General features: G+C 42.3%; 1 protein-coding gene across 2 annotated transcripts in view; it reads left to right on the top strand.

Moving 5' to 3' along the window:
* Positions 1 to 14823, top strand: part of tspearb (thrombospondin-type laminin G domain and EAR repeats b) — a 55509-nt gene extending 40686 nt beyond the window's left edge. For both annotated transcript variants that reach the window (XM_036959510.2, XM_036959511.2), the window contains 4 exons: positions 1712 to 1944; positions 7495 to 7673; positions 7966 to 8067; positions 11268 to 14823. In XM_036959510.2, coding sequence (XP_036815405.2) covers positions 1712 to 1944; positions 7495 to 7673; positions 7966 to 8067; positions 11268 to 11421 — 668 coding nt within the window. In that variant the 3' untranslated portion in view covers positions 11422 to 14823. The remainder of the gene's footprint in view (positions 1 to 1711; positions 1945 to 7494; positions 7674 to 7965; positions 8068 to 11267) is intronic.
* The last annotated feature ends 2094 nt before the right edge of the window (positions 14824 to 16917 follow it).

Here is a 16917-nt window from a genome sequence, read left to right as displayed (position 1 = left end):
AATGTAGACTGATACCATGACTATGATGTTAAAATGTAGACTGATACCATGACTATGATGTTAAAATGTAGACTGATACCATGACTATGATGTTAAAATGTAGACTGATACCATGACTATGATTTTACAATGTAGACTGATACCATGACTATGATGTTAAAATGTAGACTGATACCATGACTATGATGTTAAAATGTAGACTGATACCATGACTATGATGTTAAAATGTAGACTGATACCATGACTATGATGTTACAATGTAGACTGATACCATGACTATGATGTTAAAATGTAGACTGATACCATGACTATGATGTTAAAATGTAGACTTGTCAGCTTTCATTTGAGGTTATTTTAATCCGTTTAGAAATTACAGCACTTTTTTGTACATTTGGAGTCATTTTTAGTGTAAAATAAGAATAATATATATTTCTAAACACTTTTACGTGAATGTGGATGATACCATGGTTACGGATAATTCTGAATGAATCGTGAATAATGATGATTGAGAATGTTAGAGGCATAAATATCATACCCCCAAAACTGCTAACCTCCCCTGTTATTGTAATGGTGAGAGGTTAGCATGTCTGGGGGTTATGATATAAAATGCTAACCCCCCCTGTTATTGTAATGGTGAGAGGTTAGCATGTCTTGGGGTTATGATATAAAATGCTAACCTCCCCTGTTATTGTAACGATGAGAGGTTAGCATGTCTGGGGGTTATGATATAAAATGCTAACCCCCCCTGTTATTGTAATGGTGAGAGGTTAGCATGTCTTGGGGTTATAATATAAAATGCTAACCTCCCCTGTTATTGTAATGGTGAGAGGTTAGCATGTCTTGGGGTTATGATATAAAATGCTAACCCCCCCTGTTATTGTAATGGTGAGAGGTTAGCATGTCTTGGGGTTATAATATAAAATGCTAACCTCCCCTGTTATTGTAATGGTGAGAGGTTAGCATGTCTTGGGGTTATGATATAAAATGCTAACCTCCCCTGTTATTGTAATGATGAGAGGTTAGCATGTCTTGGGGTTATGATATAAAATGCTAACCTCCCCTGTTATTGTAACGATGAGAGGTTAGCATGTCTTGGGGTTATGATATAAAATGCTAACCTCCCCTGTTATTGTAATAATGAGAGGTTAGCATGTCTGGGGGTTATGATATAAAATGCTAACCCCCCCTGTTATTGTAATGGTGAGAGGTTAGCATGTCTTGGGGTTATAATATAAAATGCTAACCTCCCCTGTTATTGTAATGGTGAGAGGTTAGCATGTCTTGGGGTTATGATATAAAATGCTAACCTCCCCTGTTATTGTAACGATGAGAGGTTAGCATGTCTTGGGGTTATGATATAACATGCTAACCTCCCCTGTTATTGTAATGGTGAGAGGTTAGCATGTCTTGGGTGTATGATATAAAATGCTAACCGCCCCTGTTATTGTAACGATGAGAGGTTAGCATGTCTTGGGGTTATGATATAAAATGCTAACCTCCACTGTTATTGTAATGGTGAGACGTTAGCATGTCTTGGGGGTAGTATATTAAATGCTAACCTCCCCTGTTATTGTAATGGTGAGAGGTTAGCATGTCTTGGGGGTATGATATAAAATGCTAACCGCCCCTGACACTATTGGCCATATTGTTTTGTCTTGATGAAAGGTACAGTTTGTGCTGTGGTATACAATCCCGTCCGTGTATTTTATAGGTGACAACAATCACAACATCGACAGTGTGATTTACCGGTGGAACCCAGGGACCAAGGTGTTTGAGGTGAATCAGACCCTCGAGACTTCTGGGGCCTACGACTGGGAGTTCTTTTCCGTGGGCCCATACCACTTCCTGGTGGTGGCCAACACTTTCGATGGAATATCCACCAACATCAACTCCACCATATACATCTGGCTGGGAGGAATGTTCCAGCCATTTCAATACATCAAGGTGAGATGGTCCAGTTAGTAGCTACGAGGCATATCTAGGGCTGCAAAATCCCGGTTGGAAGTTTCCCCTGGAATTTAGAAGAAAGAAGCAATAAAATAATAATAAAATCAAGAGAATAGTCCAATTGGGATTTCTGGAAAAACCTGGGGGATTTGGGGAAAGTTACCAGTTAATTTTTAAATTCCGTTTAGTTCTGGGTTTTACTGCTCAATTCACAGCTTGTGCCGTTTCTCTAGAGATATTTTTTCTCTGTTGTCCAACTCCTTATAGTTAAAGATTCACAGGCAGCCACGCAGCTAGCCAGCTAGCCAGTAGCCAGCCTGAAGCAGGAGTCTTTGGGGAGCACAGCGGTAGATGGCCGGCTGCTACTTCCTGAGCAGAGATGAGATAGATGATAACTTTGAATAAAATAAAAAGGCATGAAATTAAACAATGTAATATACACAACAGCTTTGGACAGGAAAAGGCTCACCGTTAAAAAGACATTGTTTTATTAGACAAGAATAATTGATTGACGTTTCGATGGACTTCTTCAGAATAATCCCATAGGTGGAAGACAATTAGGGAGAAAACTCTCACAATACATGACTTTATTAAAGTAGTGTATTGTGAATAAACGATGGTTTATTAATAAGTGATATGCAGAAATGGGCAGTCACGAGTATCATTGGGGTTTTATTAATTAAATAATCATCATTATGTGAAGTAAAGTGTTGTGAATAAATGATGATTGGAGCCTTATGAAGTGACAGTGATGGGCAGTCACTACCATCAATTGTTTTATTCTGTGTTGTTGCAGCATCGAACCCAAATAACACATTTATTGTGAATGAATACATCGAACCCAAATAACACATTTATTGTGAATGAATACATCGAACCCAAATAACACATTTATTGTGAATGAATACATCGAACCCAAATAACACATTTATTGTGAATGAATACATCGAACCCAAATAACACATTTATTGTGAATGAATACATCGAAACCGAAAGTGAAAAAAACTGTACCAAACCAACTTCACAAAACAGTAAATGATCAGCACTATTTATGGGAAATGAGTTACCTCTTGTGGCTGGAGGAGAGAGGAGGGGAGTGGAGGTGGAGGTGGAGGAGAGAGGAGGGAGGAGAGAGGAGGTGGTGGTGGAGGAGGAGGAGGAGGAGGAGGAGTTGAGAGGAGAGAGGAGGTGGAGGTGGAGGAGGAGGAGGAGGAGAGAAGGTGGAGGAGGAGGAAGAGGAAAGAGGAGGTGGAGGAGAGAGAAGGAGGAGGAGGTGAGAGAAGAGAGGAGAGGATGGAGGAGGAGAGAGAAGAGAGGAGAGAGGAGAGGATGGAGGAGGAGAGAGGAGAGAGGAGGTGGAGGTGGAGGAGGAGGAGGAGGTGAGAGAAGAGAGGAGAGAGGAGGTGGAGGTGGAGGTGGAGGAGGAGGTGAGAGGAGAGAGGAGGTGGAGGTGGAGGAGGAGGAGGAGGAGGTGAGAGGAGAGAGAAGGAGGAGGAGGTGAGAGAAGAGAGGAGAGGATGGAGGAGGTGAGAGAAGAGAGGAGAGTGGAGGTGGAGGTGGAGGAGGAGGTGAGAGGAGAGAGGAGGTGGAGGTGGAGGAGGAGGAGGAGGAGGAGGAGGTGAGAGGAAAGAGGAGGTGGAGGAGAGAGAAGGAGGAGGAGGTGAGAGAAGAGAGGAGAGAGGAGGTGGAGGTGGAGGTGGAGGAGGAGGTGAGAGAAGAGAGGAGAGGATGGAGGAGGAGAGAGGAAGCGAGATGAAAAGGAGAAGGAATAATCTGGGAGGTGGGAAGATACTCATCTCCTCTGGCTGTGAACCTCGTCTCCAGCTGTAACCTCAGTCAGTCAGACACGCTGCAGGGCATTAGAGGGCAGACTGACTTCGCCACACAGAAATAACATCATGCAGACTCAGAGGTTAATTTCTTAGTCTTGCTCATCACGATAAGAAGCCTGGATAAGTCAAGGCTAGACTCAGAGTCGATCCTCTGTAGCTTTATTTATGATAGAATCATCAGCCGTGTGGAGCTCCCCACGTTGTTACTCATTGTTACTCAAATATAAATGATTGTAAACTCAAAAGGAATAAAATTAAGTTGAATCCCTCTTAGGAAATTGATCTTATCCGGCCATAGACAAACAGGTATGAACCTGATCTCTGAACGGGTTTATTCATGTTATCTCAAATGGAATATGCGGCCTAGCTTCCCCCGACCTAGCTGCCCCCCGACCTAGCTGCCCCCCGACCTAGCTGCCCCCCGACCTAGCTGCCCCCGACCTAGCTGCCAACCGGCCTAGCTGCCCCCGACCTAGCTGCCCCCGACCTAGCTGCCCCCGGCCTAGCTGCCCCCCGACCTAGCTGCCACCGACCTAGCTGCCCCCGACCTAGCTGCCCCCGACCTAGCTAGGCTAGCTGCCCCCGACCTAGCTGCCCCCGACCTAGCTGCCCCCGACCTAGCTGCCTCCGACCTAGCTGCCAACCGGCCTAGCTGCCCCCGACCTAGCTGCCCCCGACCTAGCTGCCCCCGACCTAGCTGCCTCCGACCTAGCACTGATCCTTTGAATACAGAGATGATAGATGCATTTAGTATACAATACAAAAGTACAGACAGTGTTTCACCTCCTGCTCTATACCTGTTGATGCAGTGCAATCACAATCACTCTCGAAGATATCACTGTCTAAAATATCACTCTCTAAAACATCACAGCTCTTTGTTTATGGCTCTGTGGGTTTTTTTTCTTCGATGGTCTGTTGTGACCGTTTAATGCTAGGAGAAAATAGTTTCCTTGACTGCTGTCCAACAGAAGATCAATCCTGAACAAGAGGCTGTTGTGGTTCTAGGGTCTGTGTCCCAAACGCACCCTATTCCCTATATAGTGCATTACGTTTGACCAGGGCTCATAGGGACCAGGGTGCCACCTGGGACTGAGCCTTAAAGCTGACTATAGAAGGATGTATCAATAGACCTCTACCTCTGCTGTACGGTTTGAAAGCAAGCAGGGTATAATTAACGAGTGAAGTACAAGTTAAATCACTTATCATCCTGTGTACATATCAACAGTAGACTGTAGTTGGTAGCCCCTCCGCCACATGTTAGACATCAGAAAGACGTTTGGTCTCTGAGCTCGGGGGGAAATTCCAGCCCGGTTAGTTACGCTTGAAGCCATCATGGCTGTTTTGACAAGTTCTTTTGGGTGGGTTAAAGAAGGTACATCCCAAATAGAACTTTTAAATCCCTACGTTCCCCACGAGCCCTGGTCAAAACTAGTGCACTAAATATGGATTAGGGTGCCATTTGGTATGCAGGACAGAGACTTCACAGCTTTATGACATCAGACTGTTACTCTAGTTCTCCCCTCAGAAAGAGACTTCACAGCTTTATGACATCAGACTGTTACTCTAGTTCTCCCCTCAGACAGAGACTTCACAGCTTTATGACATCAGACTGTTACTCTAGATCTCCTGGCAGACAGAGACTTAACAGCTTTATGACATCAGACTGTTACTCTAGTTCTTCTGGCAGACAGAGCCTTCACAGCTTTATGACATCAGACTGTTACTCTAGTTCTCCCCTCAGACAGAGACTTCACAGCTTTATGACATCAGACTGTTACTCTAGTTCTCCCCTCAGACAGAGACTTCACAGCTTTATGACATCAGACTGTTACTCTAGTTCTCCTGGCAGACAGAGACTTCACAGCTTTATGACATCAGACTGTTACTCTAGTTCTTCTGGCAGACAGAGCCTTCACAGCTTTATGACATCAGACTGTTACTCTAGTTCTCCCCTCAGACAGAGACTTCACAGCTTTATGACATCAGACTGTTACTCTAGTTCTCCCCTCAGACAGAGACTTCACAGCTTTATGACATCAGACTGTTACTCTAGTTCTCCCCTCAGACAGAGACTTCACAGCTTTATGACATCAGTTACTCTAGTTCTCCTGGCAGACAGACTAGATGTCCTGTACATAACACCACATGATGAAACCACCAATCATTACTCAAGCTGTTTCTTCTCCAGGATATGCCCCGATCTCCATCGTTGTCTGAATCTGAGCGAAAGTTAACCCAGAACTGTACTGAACAAAGATATAAACGAAACATGCAACAATTTCAAAGATTTTACTGAGTTACAGTTCATATAAGGATATCAGTCATATCAGTCATTTGAAATGAATTCATTAGGCCCTAATCTATGGATTTCGCATGACTGGGAATACAGATATGCATGTGTTGGTCACAGATTACTTTTGAACTTTTTTGAAAAGTAGGGATGTGGATCTGAAAACCAGTCAGTATCTGGTGTGAAAAGGATTTGTCTCAAGCGGCGCGACACATCTTCTTCTCTGTCACGTAGACTCTGGGAGTCAGAAAACAAGTGCAGGTGGTGAGTTTAGTAATAAACAGAACATGGAACAATAGAACAAACACCAGTTTAGACATGAAACACAATGCTGACGGGGGAAATAACCTAACGGAGGGCCAGGTACAGGGGAGGTAATACGTGAGGTAATGGAGTCCAGGTGTGCGTAATGATGACGTAATGTTTGATGCCAGGTGTGCGTAATGATGGATCCCAGGACCGGTGGTTAGTATCCCGGCAACGCCGGAGGGGAGGAGCGGGAGAAGACGTGACATTCACAGAAAACCAGGCAGTATCTGGTGTGACCACCAGCGCCGCATGCAGCGCGACAACACCTCCTTCACATGGAGTTGATCAGACTGTTGATTGATCAGGTTGTTGATTGATCAGGCTGTTGATTGATCAGGCTGTTGATTGATCAGGCTGTTGATTGTGGCCTGTAGAATGTTGTCCCACTCCTCTTCAATGGCTGTGTGAAGTTGCTGGATGTTGACAGGAACTGGAACATGCTGTTGTACAGGTCAATCCGGAGCATCCCAAACACGCTCAATGGGTGACATGTCTGGTGAGTATGCAGGCCATGGAAGAACTGGGACATTTTCAGCTTCCATGAATTGTGTCCAGATCCTTGTGACATGGGGGCCGTGAATGATCATGCTGAAACAGGAGGTGATGGTGGTGGATAAATGTCACTACAATGGGCCTCAGGATCTCATCACGGTATCTCTGCATTCAAATTGCCATCGATAAAATGCAATTGTGTTCGTTGTCTGTAGCTTATGCCTGCCCATACCATAACCCCACCATGGGGCACTCTGTTCACAATGTTGACATCAGCAAGCCGTTTGCCCACACAACGCCCCACACATGGTCTATGGTTGCTCGCTCCCTCAACTTTATACATCTGTGGCATTGTGTTGCACATTTTAGAATGTCCTTTTATTGTCCCCAGCACAAGGTGCACCTGTGTAATGATCATGCTGTTTAATCAGCTTCTTGATATGTCACACCTGTCAGGTGGATGGATTATCTTGGTAAAGGAGGAATGTTCACTAACAGGGATGTAAACACATGTGTGCACAACATGTGAGAGAAATACGCTTTTGTGTGTATGGAACATTTCTGGAATGTTTTTTTTACTGACCTTGAACCTTCTCCTTGACCCCTAACCTCTGACCCCTGCAGACGGTGGGAGCGACGGACTGGGAGATGTTCCAGGTCAAGGATCGGTACTTCCTGGCGGTGGCTAACGGCCAGAAACTGAACGAGAGAGGCCCTAGTCACTACAACATCAACTCAACCATCTACGAACTGAACGTGATCACACAGACCTTCGTTAAGTTCCAGGACATCGTCACAAACAGGTTAGTCCACTGAGCCACACCAGAGGGCATTCAGTTCTCTATAAAAGCCTCGTTTTGTCCTTTACAACGTATTCTTTACCTCTTTGTCCTCTCTCCAATTCAATTTAAACAACTTAATCCCTTTGGAGCGATGCGTCAGACACATGAACAACACACCTGGTACACTCCTGGTACACTCCTGGTACACACCTGGTACACACCCGATACACACCCGATACACACCCGGTACACACCTGGTACACACTTGGTACACCTGGTGCCTAAACACTCCACTGTGGTTTGATCTTTGCAGTGCGGTGGACTGGGAATTCTTCTCGGTGGGTGAAGAGAAGTTCCTTGTTGTGGCCAATTCTCACGATGGATCCTCGTATTCTTTAAACAGTGTTATATACAGGTGAGGTACTATTTTAAACAGTGTTATATACAGGTAAGGTACTCTTTTAAACTGTTAAATACAGGTGAGGTACTCTTTTAGACAGTGTTAAATACAGGTGAGGTACTCTTTTAAACTGTTAAATACAGGTGAGGTACTCTTTTAGACAGTGTTATATACAGGAGAGGTACTCTTTTAAACAGTGTTATTTACAGTGTTATATACAGGTGAGGTACTCTTTTAAACAGTGTTATATACAGGTGAGGTACTCTTTTAAACAGTGTTATTTACAGTGTTATATACAGGTGAGGTACTCTTTTAAACAGTGTTATATACAGGTGAGGTACTCTTTTAAACAGTGTTATATACAGGTGAGGTACTCTTTTAAACAGTGTTATTTACAGGTGAGGTACTCTTTTAAACAGTGTTATTTACAGTGTTATATACAGGTGAGGTACTCTTTTAAACAGTGTTATTTACAGTGTTATATACAGGAGAGGTACTCTTTTAAACAGTGTTATATACAGGTGAGGTACTCTTTTAAACAGTGTTATATACAGGTGAGGTACTCTTTTAAACAGTGTTATTTACAGGTGAGGTACTCTTTTAAACAGTGTTATATACAGTGTTATATACAGGTGAGGTACTCTTTTAAACAGTGTTATATACAGGTGAGGTACTCTTTTAAACAGTGTTATTTACAGGTGAGGTACTCTTTTAAACAGTGTTATTTACAGTGTTATATACAGGTGAGGTACTCTTTTAAACAGTGTTATTTACAGTGTTATATACAGGAGAGGTACTCTTTTAAACAGTGTTATATACAGGTGAGGTACTCTTTTAAACAGTGTTATTTACAGGTGAGGTACTCTTTTAAACAGTGTTATTTACAGTGTTATATACAGGTGAGGTACTCTTTTAAACAGTGTTATTTACAGTGTTATATACAGGTGAGGTACTCTTTTAAACAGTGTTATTTACAGTGTTATATACAGGTGAGGTACTCTTTTAAACAGTGTTATATACAGGCGAGGTACTCTTTTAAACAGTGTTATATACAGGTGAGGTACTCTTTTAAACAGTGTTATTTACAGTGTTATATACAGGTGAGGTACTCTTTTAAACAGTGTTATATACAGGCGAGGTACTCTTTTAAACAGTGTTATATACAGGTGAGGTACTCTTTTAAACAGTGTTATTTACAGTGTTATATACAGGTGAGGTACTCTTTTAAACAGTGTTATATACAGGTGAGGTACTCTTTTAAACAGTGTTATTTACAGTGTTATATACAGGTGAGGTACTCTTTTAAACAGTGTTATATACAGGCGAGGTACTCTTTTAAACAGTGTTATATACAGGTGAGGTACTCTTTTAAACAGTGTTATTTACAGTGTTATATACAGGTGAGGTACTCTTTTAAACAGTGTTATATACAGGCGAGGTACTCTTTTAAACAGTGTTATTTACAGTGTTATATACAGGTGAGGTACTCTTTTAAACAGTGTTATATACAGGTGAGGTACTCTTTTAAACAGTGTTATTTACAGTGTTATATACAGGTGAGGTACTCTTTTAAACAGTGTTATATACAGGTGAGGTACTCTTTTAAACAGTGTTATTTACAGTGTTATATACAGGTGAGGTACTCTTTTAAACAGTGTTATTTACAGTGTTATATACAGGTGAGGTACTCTTTTAAACAGTGTTAAATACAGGTGAGGTACTCTTTTAAACAGTGTTATTTACAGTGTTATATACAGGTGAGGTACTCTTTTAAACAGTGTTATTTACAGTGTTATATACAGGTGAGGTACTCTTTTAAACAGTGTTATATACAGGTGAGGTACTCTTTTAAACAGTGTTATATACAGGTGAGGTACTCTTTTAAACAGTGTTATTTACAGTGTTATATACAGGTGAGGTACTCTTTTAAACAGTGTTATATACAGGCGAGGTACTCTTTTAAACAGTGTTATATACAGGCGAGGTACTCTTTTAAACAGTGTTATATACAGGTGAGGTACTCTTTTAAACAGTGTTATATACAGGCGAGGTACTCTTTTAAACAGTGTTATATACAGGTGAGGTACTCTTTTAAACAGTGTTATTTACAGTGTTATATACAGGTGAGGTACTCTTTTAAACAGTGTTATATACAGGTGAGGTACTCTTTTAAACAGTGTTATTTACAGTGTTATATACAGGTGAGGTACTCTTTTAAACAGTGTTATATACAGGCGAGGTACTCTTTTAAACAGTGTTATATACAGGTGAGGTACTCTTTTAAACAGTGTTATTTACAGTGTTATATACAGGTGAGGTACTCTTTTAAACAGTGTTATATACAGGTGAGGTACTCTTTTAAACAGTGTTATTTACAGTGTTATATACAGGTGAGGTACTCTTTTAAACAGTGTTATTTACAGTGTTATATACAGGTGAGGTACTCTTTTAAACAGTGTTAAATACAGGTGAGGTACTCTTTTAAACAGTGTTATTTACAGTGTTATATACAGGTGAGGTACTCTTTTAAACAGTGTTATTTACAGTGTTATATACAGGTGAGGTACTCTTTTAAACAGTGTTATATACAGGTGAGGTACTCTTTTAAACAGTGTTATATACAGGTGAGGTACTCTTTTAAACAGTGTTATATACAGGTGAGGTACTCTTTTAAACAGTGTTATTTACAGTGTTATATACAGGTGAGGTACTCTTTTAAACAGTGTTATATACAGGCGAGGTACTCTTTTAAACAGTGTTATATACAGGTGAGGTACTCTTTTAAACAGTGTTATATACAGGTGAGGTACTCTTTTAAACAGTGTTATTTACAGTGTTATATACAGGTGAGGTACTCTTTTAAACAGTGTTATATACAGGCGAGGTACTCTTTTAAACAGTGTTATTTACAGTGTTATATACAGGCGAGGTACTCTTTTAAACAGTGTTATTTACAGTGTTATATACAGGTGAGGTACTCTTTTAAACAGTGTTATTTACAGGCGAGGTACTCTTTTAAACAGTGTTATATACAGGTGAGGTACTCTTTTAAACAGTGTTATATACAGGCGAGGTACTCTTTTAAACAGTGTTAAACACTGGCATTTTATTGTGTTAAAAGTCCTTACAGTGTGGTAAATGACTCAAAAGACTAATTACTATGAAGTGAAAACATAAATAGTTTGACCTATATCCTGCTGTGCTTGTCCCTCCAGGTGGCAGGGATATGAGGGATTTGTCCCTATCCACCGGCTCCCAACCATCGGCTGTACGGACTGGGAATATTTCAACACCACAGCAGGGTCCTTTCTCGTCTATTCTAGTGCCACCTCTCCCCTGTCTAAAGTCTTCAGACTGAAGACATACTGATTCCTCACTGTTCCTGACCCTCCACTGTCTGAGCCAGTTAGAGAAACATGACGTAGTGGAAAAATGGAAGGGGAATGAATTACAGCTTTTCTAGCGTTGCTGGACAGACAGGCAGGCAGGCAGACAGACCAACAGAAAGGCAGGCAGGCAGACAGACCAACAGAAAGGCAGGCAGGCAGACAGACAGACGAACAGAAAGGCAGGCAGGCAGACAGACCAACAGAAAGTCAGACAGACTGGCAGGCAGGCAGGCAGGCAGGCAGACCAACAGAAAGACAGGCAGGCAGACCAACAGACAGGCAGGCAAGCAGGCAGGCAGACCAACAGACAGGCAGGCAGGCAGACCAACAGAAAGACAGGCAGACAGGCAGGAAGGCAGGCAGGCAGACAGACCAACAGAAAGGCAGACAGACCAACAGAAAGAGAGACAGACCAACAGAAAGGCAGACAGACCAACAGAAAGGCAGACAGCCAGACAGACCAACCGAAAGGCAGACAGACAAAGGCAGACAGACCAACAGAAAGTCAGACAGACCAATAGAAAGGCAGACAGACCAACATAAAGGCAGGCAGGCAGACAGACCAACAGAAAGGCAGACAGACCAACAGAAGGGCAGACAGGCAGACAGACCAACAGAAAGGCAGACAGGCAGACAGACCAACCGAAAGGCAGACAGGCAGACAGACCAACCGAAAGGCAGACAGGCAGACAGACCAACCGAAAGGCAGACAGACAAAGTCAGAAAGACCGACAGACAGAATGGCCGACAGACAGAATGGCCGACAGACAGACACAGATAGAAAGGCAGACAGAACTGTAATTGTCTCCCCAGTTGTGTCGGAGATCCAGGCTGTGGGAGAGAATCCTGCTTTTAAAACGACGAGAGAGATGATGTTGCGGCATCATGAGATTGTGGAAAATGAGGGAAGGAATGTGTGACGTTGGTTTGTAAACAACTTACACTATAAGAGGGACAAGTTTCAAAGTTTATTCGCCACTTGGGTACTGGAGTGGTTGTATATACAGGTCAGTACCTTATTCAATGTCCAGTGGTACTGGATGGGGTGGAGGTGGGTTTATACATAAAAAGTGATTGGTCGGGGGCCTCCCGGGTGGCGCAGTGGTTAAGGGCGTAAAAGTCACACAAAAAAACAAAAAAAGTGATTGGTCGTAGGATGCACATAAACATGGCTGAAAGGTGACTGGTTGGTAGCAGGAATATATACATATTTATGATAATATATTAATGGTAACATGGCCATATTTATTATAATCTGCAACATTTCAACTTCTAAAATACATAGAGTCCTTGTAATTTACAGCATCGCTCAGTCAACAAAACATTTGCTAAAGTTGCCCAATTAGCTGGAGGGATGGGGGAAAGATCTTTGTCGCATCTGTCAGTCAAAACCCCGATCTGTGAAGCACAGAGCCAGAGCTTTGATGTCACGTATAGCATGTTACTGTATAGCATGTTACTGTATAGCAAAGTTGGGTCGAAGCTCTGAAGACGACAGCATTACGGTACGGCGCCATCTTATGGAAAACATGGACACTGTCACAGGAGAATAGATTGGATCGCAGCGGCTTTCCTCCGTGGGAAAACCAGATAATCAAAGATCCAAAATCCCATCTAAAGTCAAGAATCCAGTGGCTTGATTTATTAAAACTAAAAGTTTCTATTCGTAAAAATTCAAAATAATACATTCGGATAATGACAAAGGTTCCAATATTCAATTTAAACTAAAAATAAGCAAGGTAAGACATATGTGGTTCAAAACATTTATGCCTTCACAGTATCTCAAACATTTGCCCTAACCAGCAAGCCTTACTTCCTGTCTTTAAATGCCCAATTTACATATCTGGGCGGGCCCGCCAGTATTTGTAACTGTTTCTGGCTAGAGGGCGTAATTGACCTTTTCTCATTTAAATCATAAGACCACATAACCAAATTAATGTATACACCTTATATAGAATCGAAATGATTCTAAAGGGTGCAATATGACCGAATAAACAGATATTTGCATAACCAAAGAAAGATAGAAACTGGCTCCAACAGGGGAAGAAAGAGAAGATGGGAATGTGCACTGTTTGTTTGTTTGTTGTAATTTACAACTTCATATAAACCTTGAAAATGAAAGCTTGAGAGTTAAACTGAACTGCTTCAGCAAAGACTCATGGGAAAGGAGGAGTGTGTTGGTCTGGAAATAACAGCTGATTAGAAAGGTTGAGAATGAGATTCAAATGTAGGGTGTGTCAGTGGCCCTGCGCTACCAAAGGTTTTAATCTGGATATGATCGACCATGAAACTGAACTGCTATAGCAAAGGAATCCAAGCTGGACAATTACCTAACAGTTAGTCTCTCGTGTCATGACAGACTTCTAGGTTCCGAGATGACAGACTTCTAGGTTCCGAGATGACAGACTTCTAGGTTCCGAGATGACAGACTTCTAAGTTCCGAGACGACAGACTTCTAGGTTCCGAGACGACAGACTTCTAAGTTCCGAGACGACAGACTTCTAGGTTCCGAGATGACAGACTTCTAGGTTCCGAGATGACAGACTTCTAGGTTCCGAGATGACAGACTTCTAGGTTCCGAGATGACAGACTTCTAAGTTCCGAGACGACAGACTTCTAAGTTCCGAGACGACAGACTTCTAGGTTCCGAGATGACAGACTTCTAGGTTCCGAGATGACAGACTTCTAGGTTCCGAGATGACAGCCTTCTAGGTTCCCGTAGACGACAGCCTTCCAAGATTAGACTTCAAAGTCTTAAAACGACATTGTATTTATAATACTGAGTAATCATTTTTTTTTTGCTTTGCATTGCATTCAAATTGAAGGCTTGAATTCTCGATTGCCTCTAGAATAAACGTGAGTTTTATACCGTGCCATGATTTTTCAGCTGCTGTCTTGCCATTGTAATAATATAGCTCGTAAATAATTACAATATCATAATCTCTTTTTATATGTGGTTATTTACAGTAATTTATTAGCTTCAATAGAAACATTGATGGGTTTCACATAGTATCTAAATATACTTGTATGTTATATGGGTATCTGACATTCATTCAATGTAAAATGAAGAAATAATAAGATATTGTCAAGGAAATGTATAGAGTCTTTCATTTGTCCTGTCTAGATAGGAATATCACAAGCAAATCAGGTGTTTATGTCCATGGTGTTTATTTCTATGGTGCAGTGTATGTTGAACATGAACGTGTATACTTTGTTAGACAATTCTGTGCATTATCTGTACTGCCTACTAATGCTATACTGTACATCCTGAAAAGATAAGCTACTGAGGACTAGCTCCTGCATTCACCACCCATGAGTGGTCTAGCTATAATGTTTGTTCCCGTAGTTCAAAATGTTGTTTTAAATAAAATATTTATACTCTTTGTTGTCTTACAATGATTTAAATACAATTTTGTGACTTTGGCCCACATACAGCTGCTCTGGTCGTCTTGTGTTTCTGTTACTGCAGAGCTGTGCCACCTGCTGGAGATATGATCAGTGATTTATATGTACACTAGATGACTTGTATGGGGGTGGTGTTTTGATGCCACCGTGCCTCCATCTTGGCTCTCCCCCACTAGTGTTTTGATGCCACCGCGCCTCCATCTTGGCTCTCCCCCACTAGTGTTTTGATGCCACCGCGCCTCCATCTTGGCTCTCCCCCACAAGTGTTTTGATGCCACCGCGCCTCCATCTTGGCTCTCCCCCACTAGTGTTTTGATGCCACCGTGCCTCCATCTTGGCTCTCCCCCACTAGTGTTTTTAATGCCACCGTGCCTCCATCTTGGCTCTCCCCCACCAGTGTGTTGATGCCACTGCGCCTCCATCTTTCCTCTCCCCCACCAGTGTGTTGATGCCACCGTGTCTCCGTCTTGGCTCTCTCCTACCAGTGTTTTGATGCCACCGTGCCTCCATCTTGGCTCTCCCCCACTAGTGTTTTGATGCCACCGTGCCTCCATCTTGGCTCTCCCCCACCAGTGTTTTGATGCCACCGTGCCTCCATCTTGGCTCTCCCCCACCAGTGTTTTGATGCCACCGTGCCTCCATCTTGGCTCTCCCCCACCAGTGTGTTGATGCCACCGTGCCTCCATCTTGGCTCTCCCCCACCAGTGTTTTGATGCCACCGTGCCTCCATCTTGGCTCTCCCCCACCAGTGTGTTGATGCCACCGTGCCTCCATCTTGGCTCTCTCCTACCAGTGTAAAATATATTTTGGAAGTTTTAGAAATGCATGTATTAATGTCTACATGTGTTTTTTTCCATGTTTATTATATTACAGAGACCTTAATGCATACTTTTACATTATATTATGTGAGCTAAACATAACATATATAAAAGCATTTTTCTTAAAGTAGAATTGTTTTTAAAGTTCTAATGTTACTAATGACAACAACAAAATACCAAAATACATGTGATTTTGTCCTTGAAACATTTCATTGAAATACTGTAGAATTCCATTCATTCCTATGTAGGACTACTTAAATACTCTCATTGGCTAGTGCATTGCATCAGCAATCCAGGGTTGATCATTGGATAGGATACATACACTCGCTATCAAAGACAAGGAGACATGACTATCTATCAAGTGACATTTTCTGCACAACAGGTCCTGCATCGTTCCTCTGTTTTCGGGTCAGAGGTAAAGTTTACACTTCTGAATCCTGCCGTGAAGAGGTTATTTTAGGAAAAGCGAAATGAATGTAAAATATAATGGATATGTTTCAATATCCTTATTAAAGGGTACATATTTAACTTGTCTCTATTCACAGTATGTATCGAAGGACGCTTCTTTTGCAGGTAGGAAAGCATGCTATCTTGATCAAAGATATTTATAACTAACTCAAGATAGTTCATCTGTGTCGTTTACAGTGGGGGCAAATTAATCATAGTGGGTAGAACGAGGTGGGCAGAGCCAAGCACGAGCTAGCGAGATTCTATTGGCGCGTTCTAGCATGTATTTGCATATTTACGTTGCAGTGCAATTAGACCTTGCACTGCTTCTAAACAATGCAATTTTTTAAAGACTTTGGCAAAGCGTCAAATCTATAAAATGTTGTGCACTGTGTTCATAACAGATATTAGTTTTGAACACAGTGCACAGCCCCAGCTGTAATCCCAGCTGTAATCCAACCTGCCCCAGCTGTAATCCCAGCTGTAATCCAACCTATCCCAGCTGTACTCCAACCTGCCCCAGCTGTAATCCAACCTGTCCCAGCTGTAATCCAACCTGCCCCAGCTGTAATCCCAGCTGTACTCCAACCTGTCCCAGTTGTAATCCCAGCTGTAATCCAACCTGCCCCAGCTGTAATCCAACCTGCCCCAGCTGTAATCCCAGCTGTAATCCAATTTGCCCCAGCTGTAATCCAACCTGCCCCAGCTGTAATCCCAGCTGTACTCCAACCTGCCCCAGCTGTAATCCCAGCTGTAATCCAACCTGCCCCAGCTGTAATCCCAGCTGTACTCCAACCAGTCCCAGT

Source organism: Oncorhynchus mykiss, chromosome 22, assembly GCF_057628025.1.
Source record: "Oncorhynchus mykiss isolate SJ-2025 chromosome 22, ASM5762802v1, whole genome shotgun sequence".
Classification (NCBI taxonomy): domain Eukaryota; kingdom Metazoa; phylum Chordata; class Actinopteri; order Salmoniformes; family Salmonidae; genus Oncorhynchus; species Oncorhynchus mykiss.
Note: the sequence above shows the minus strand (reverse complement) of the source record. Positions and strands in the feature narration are given on the sequence as shown.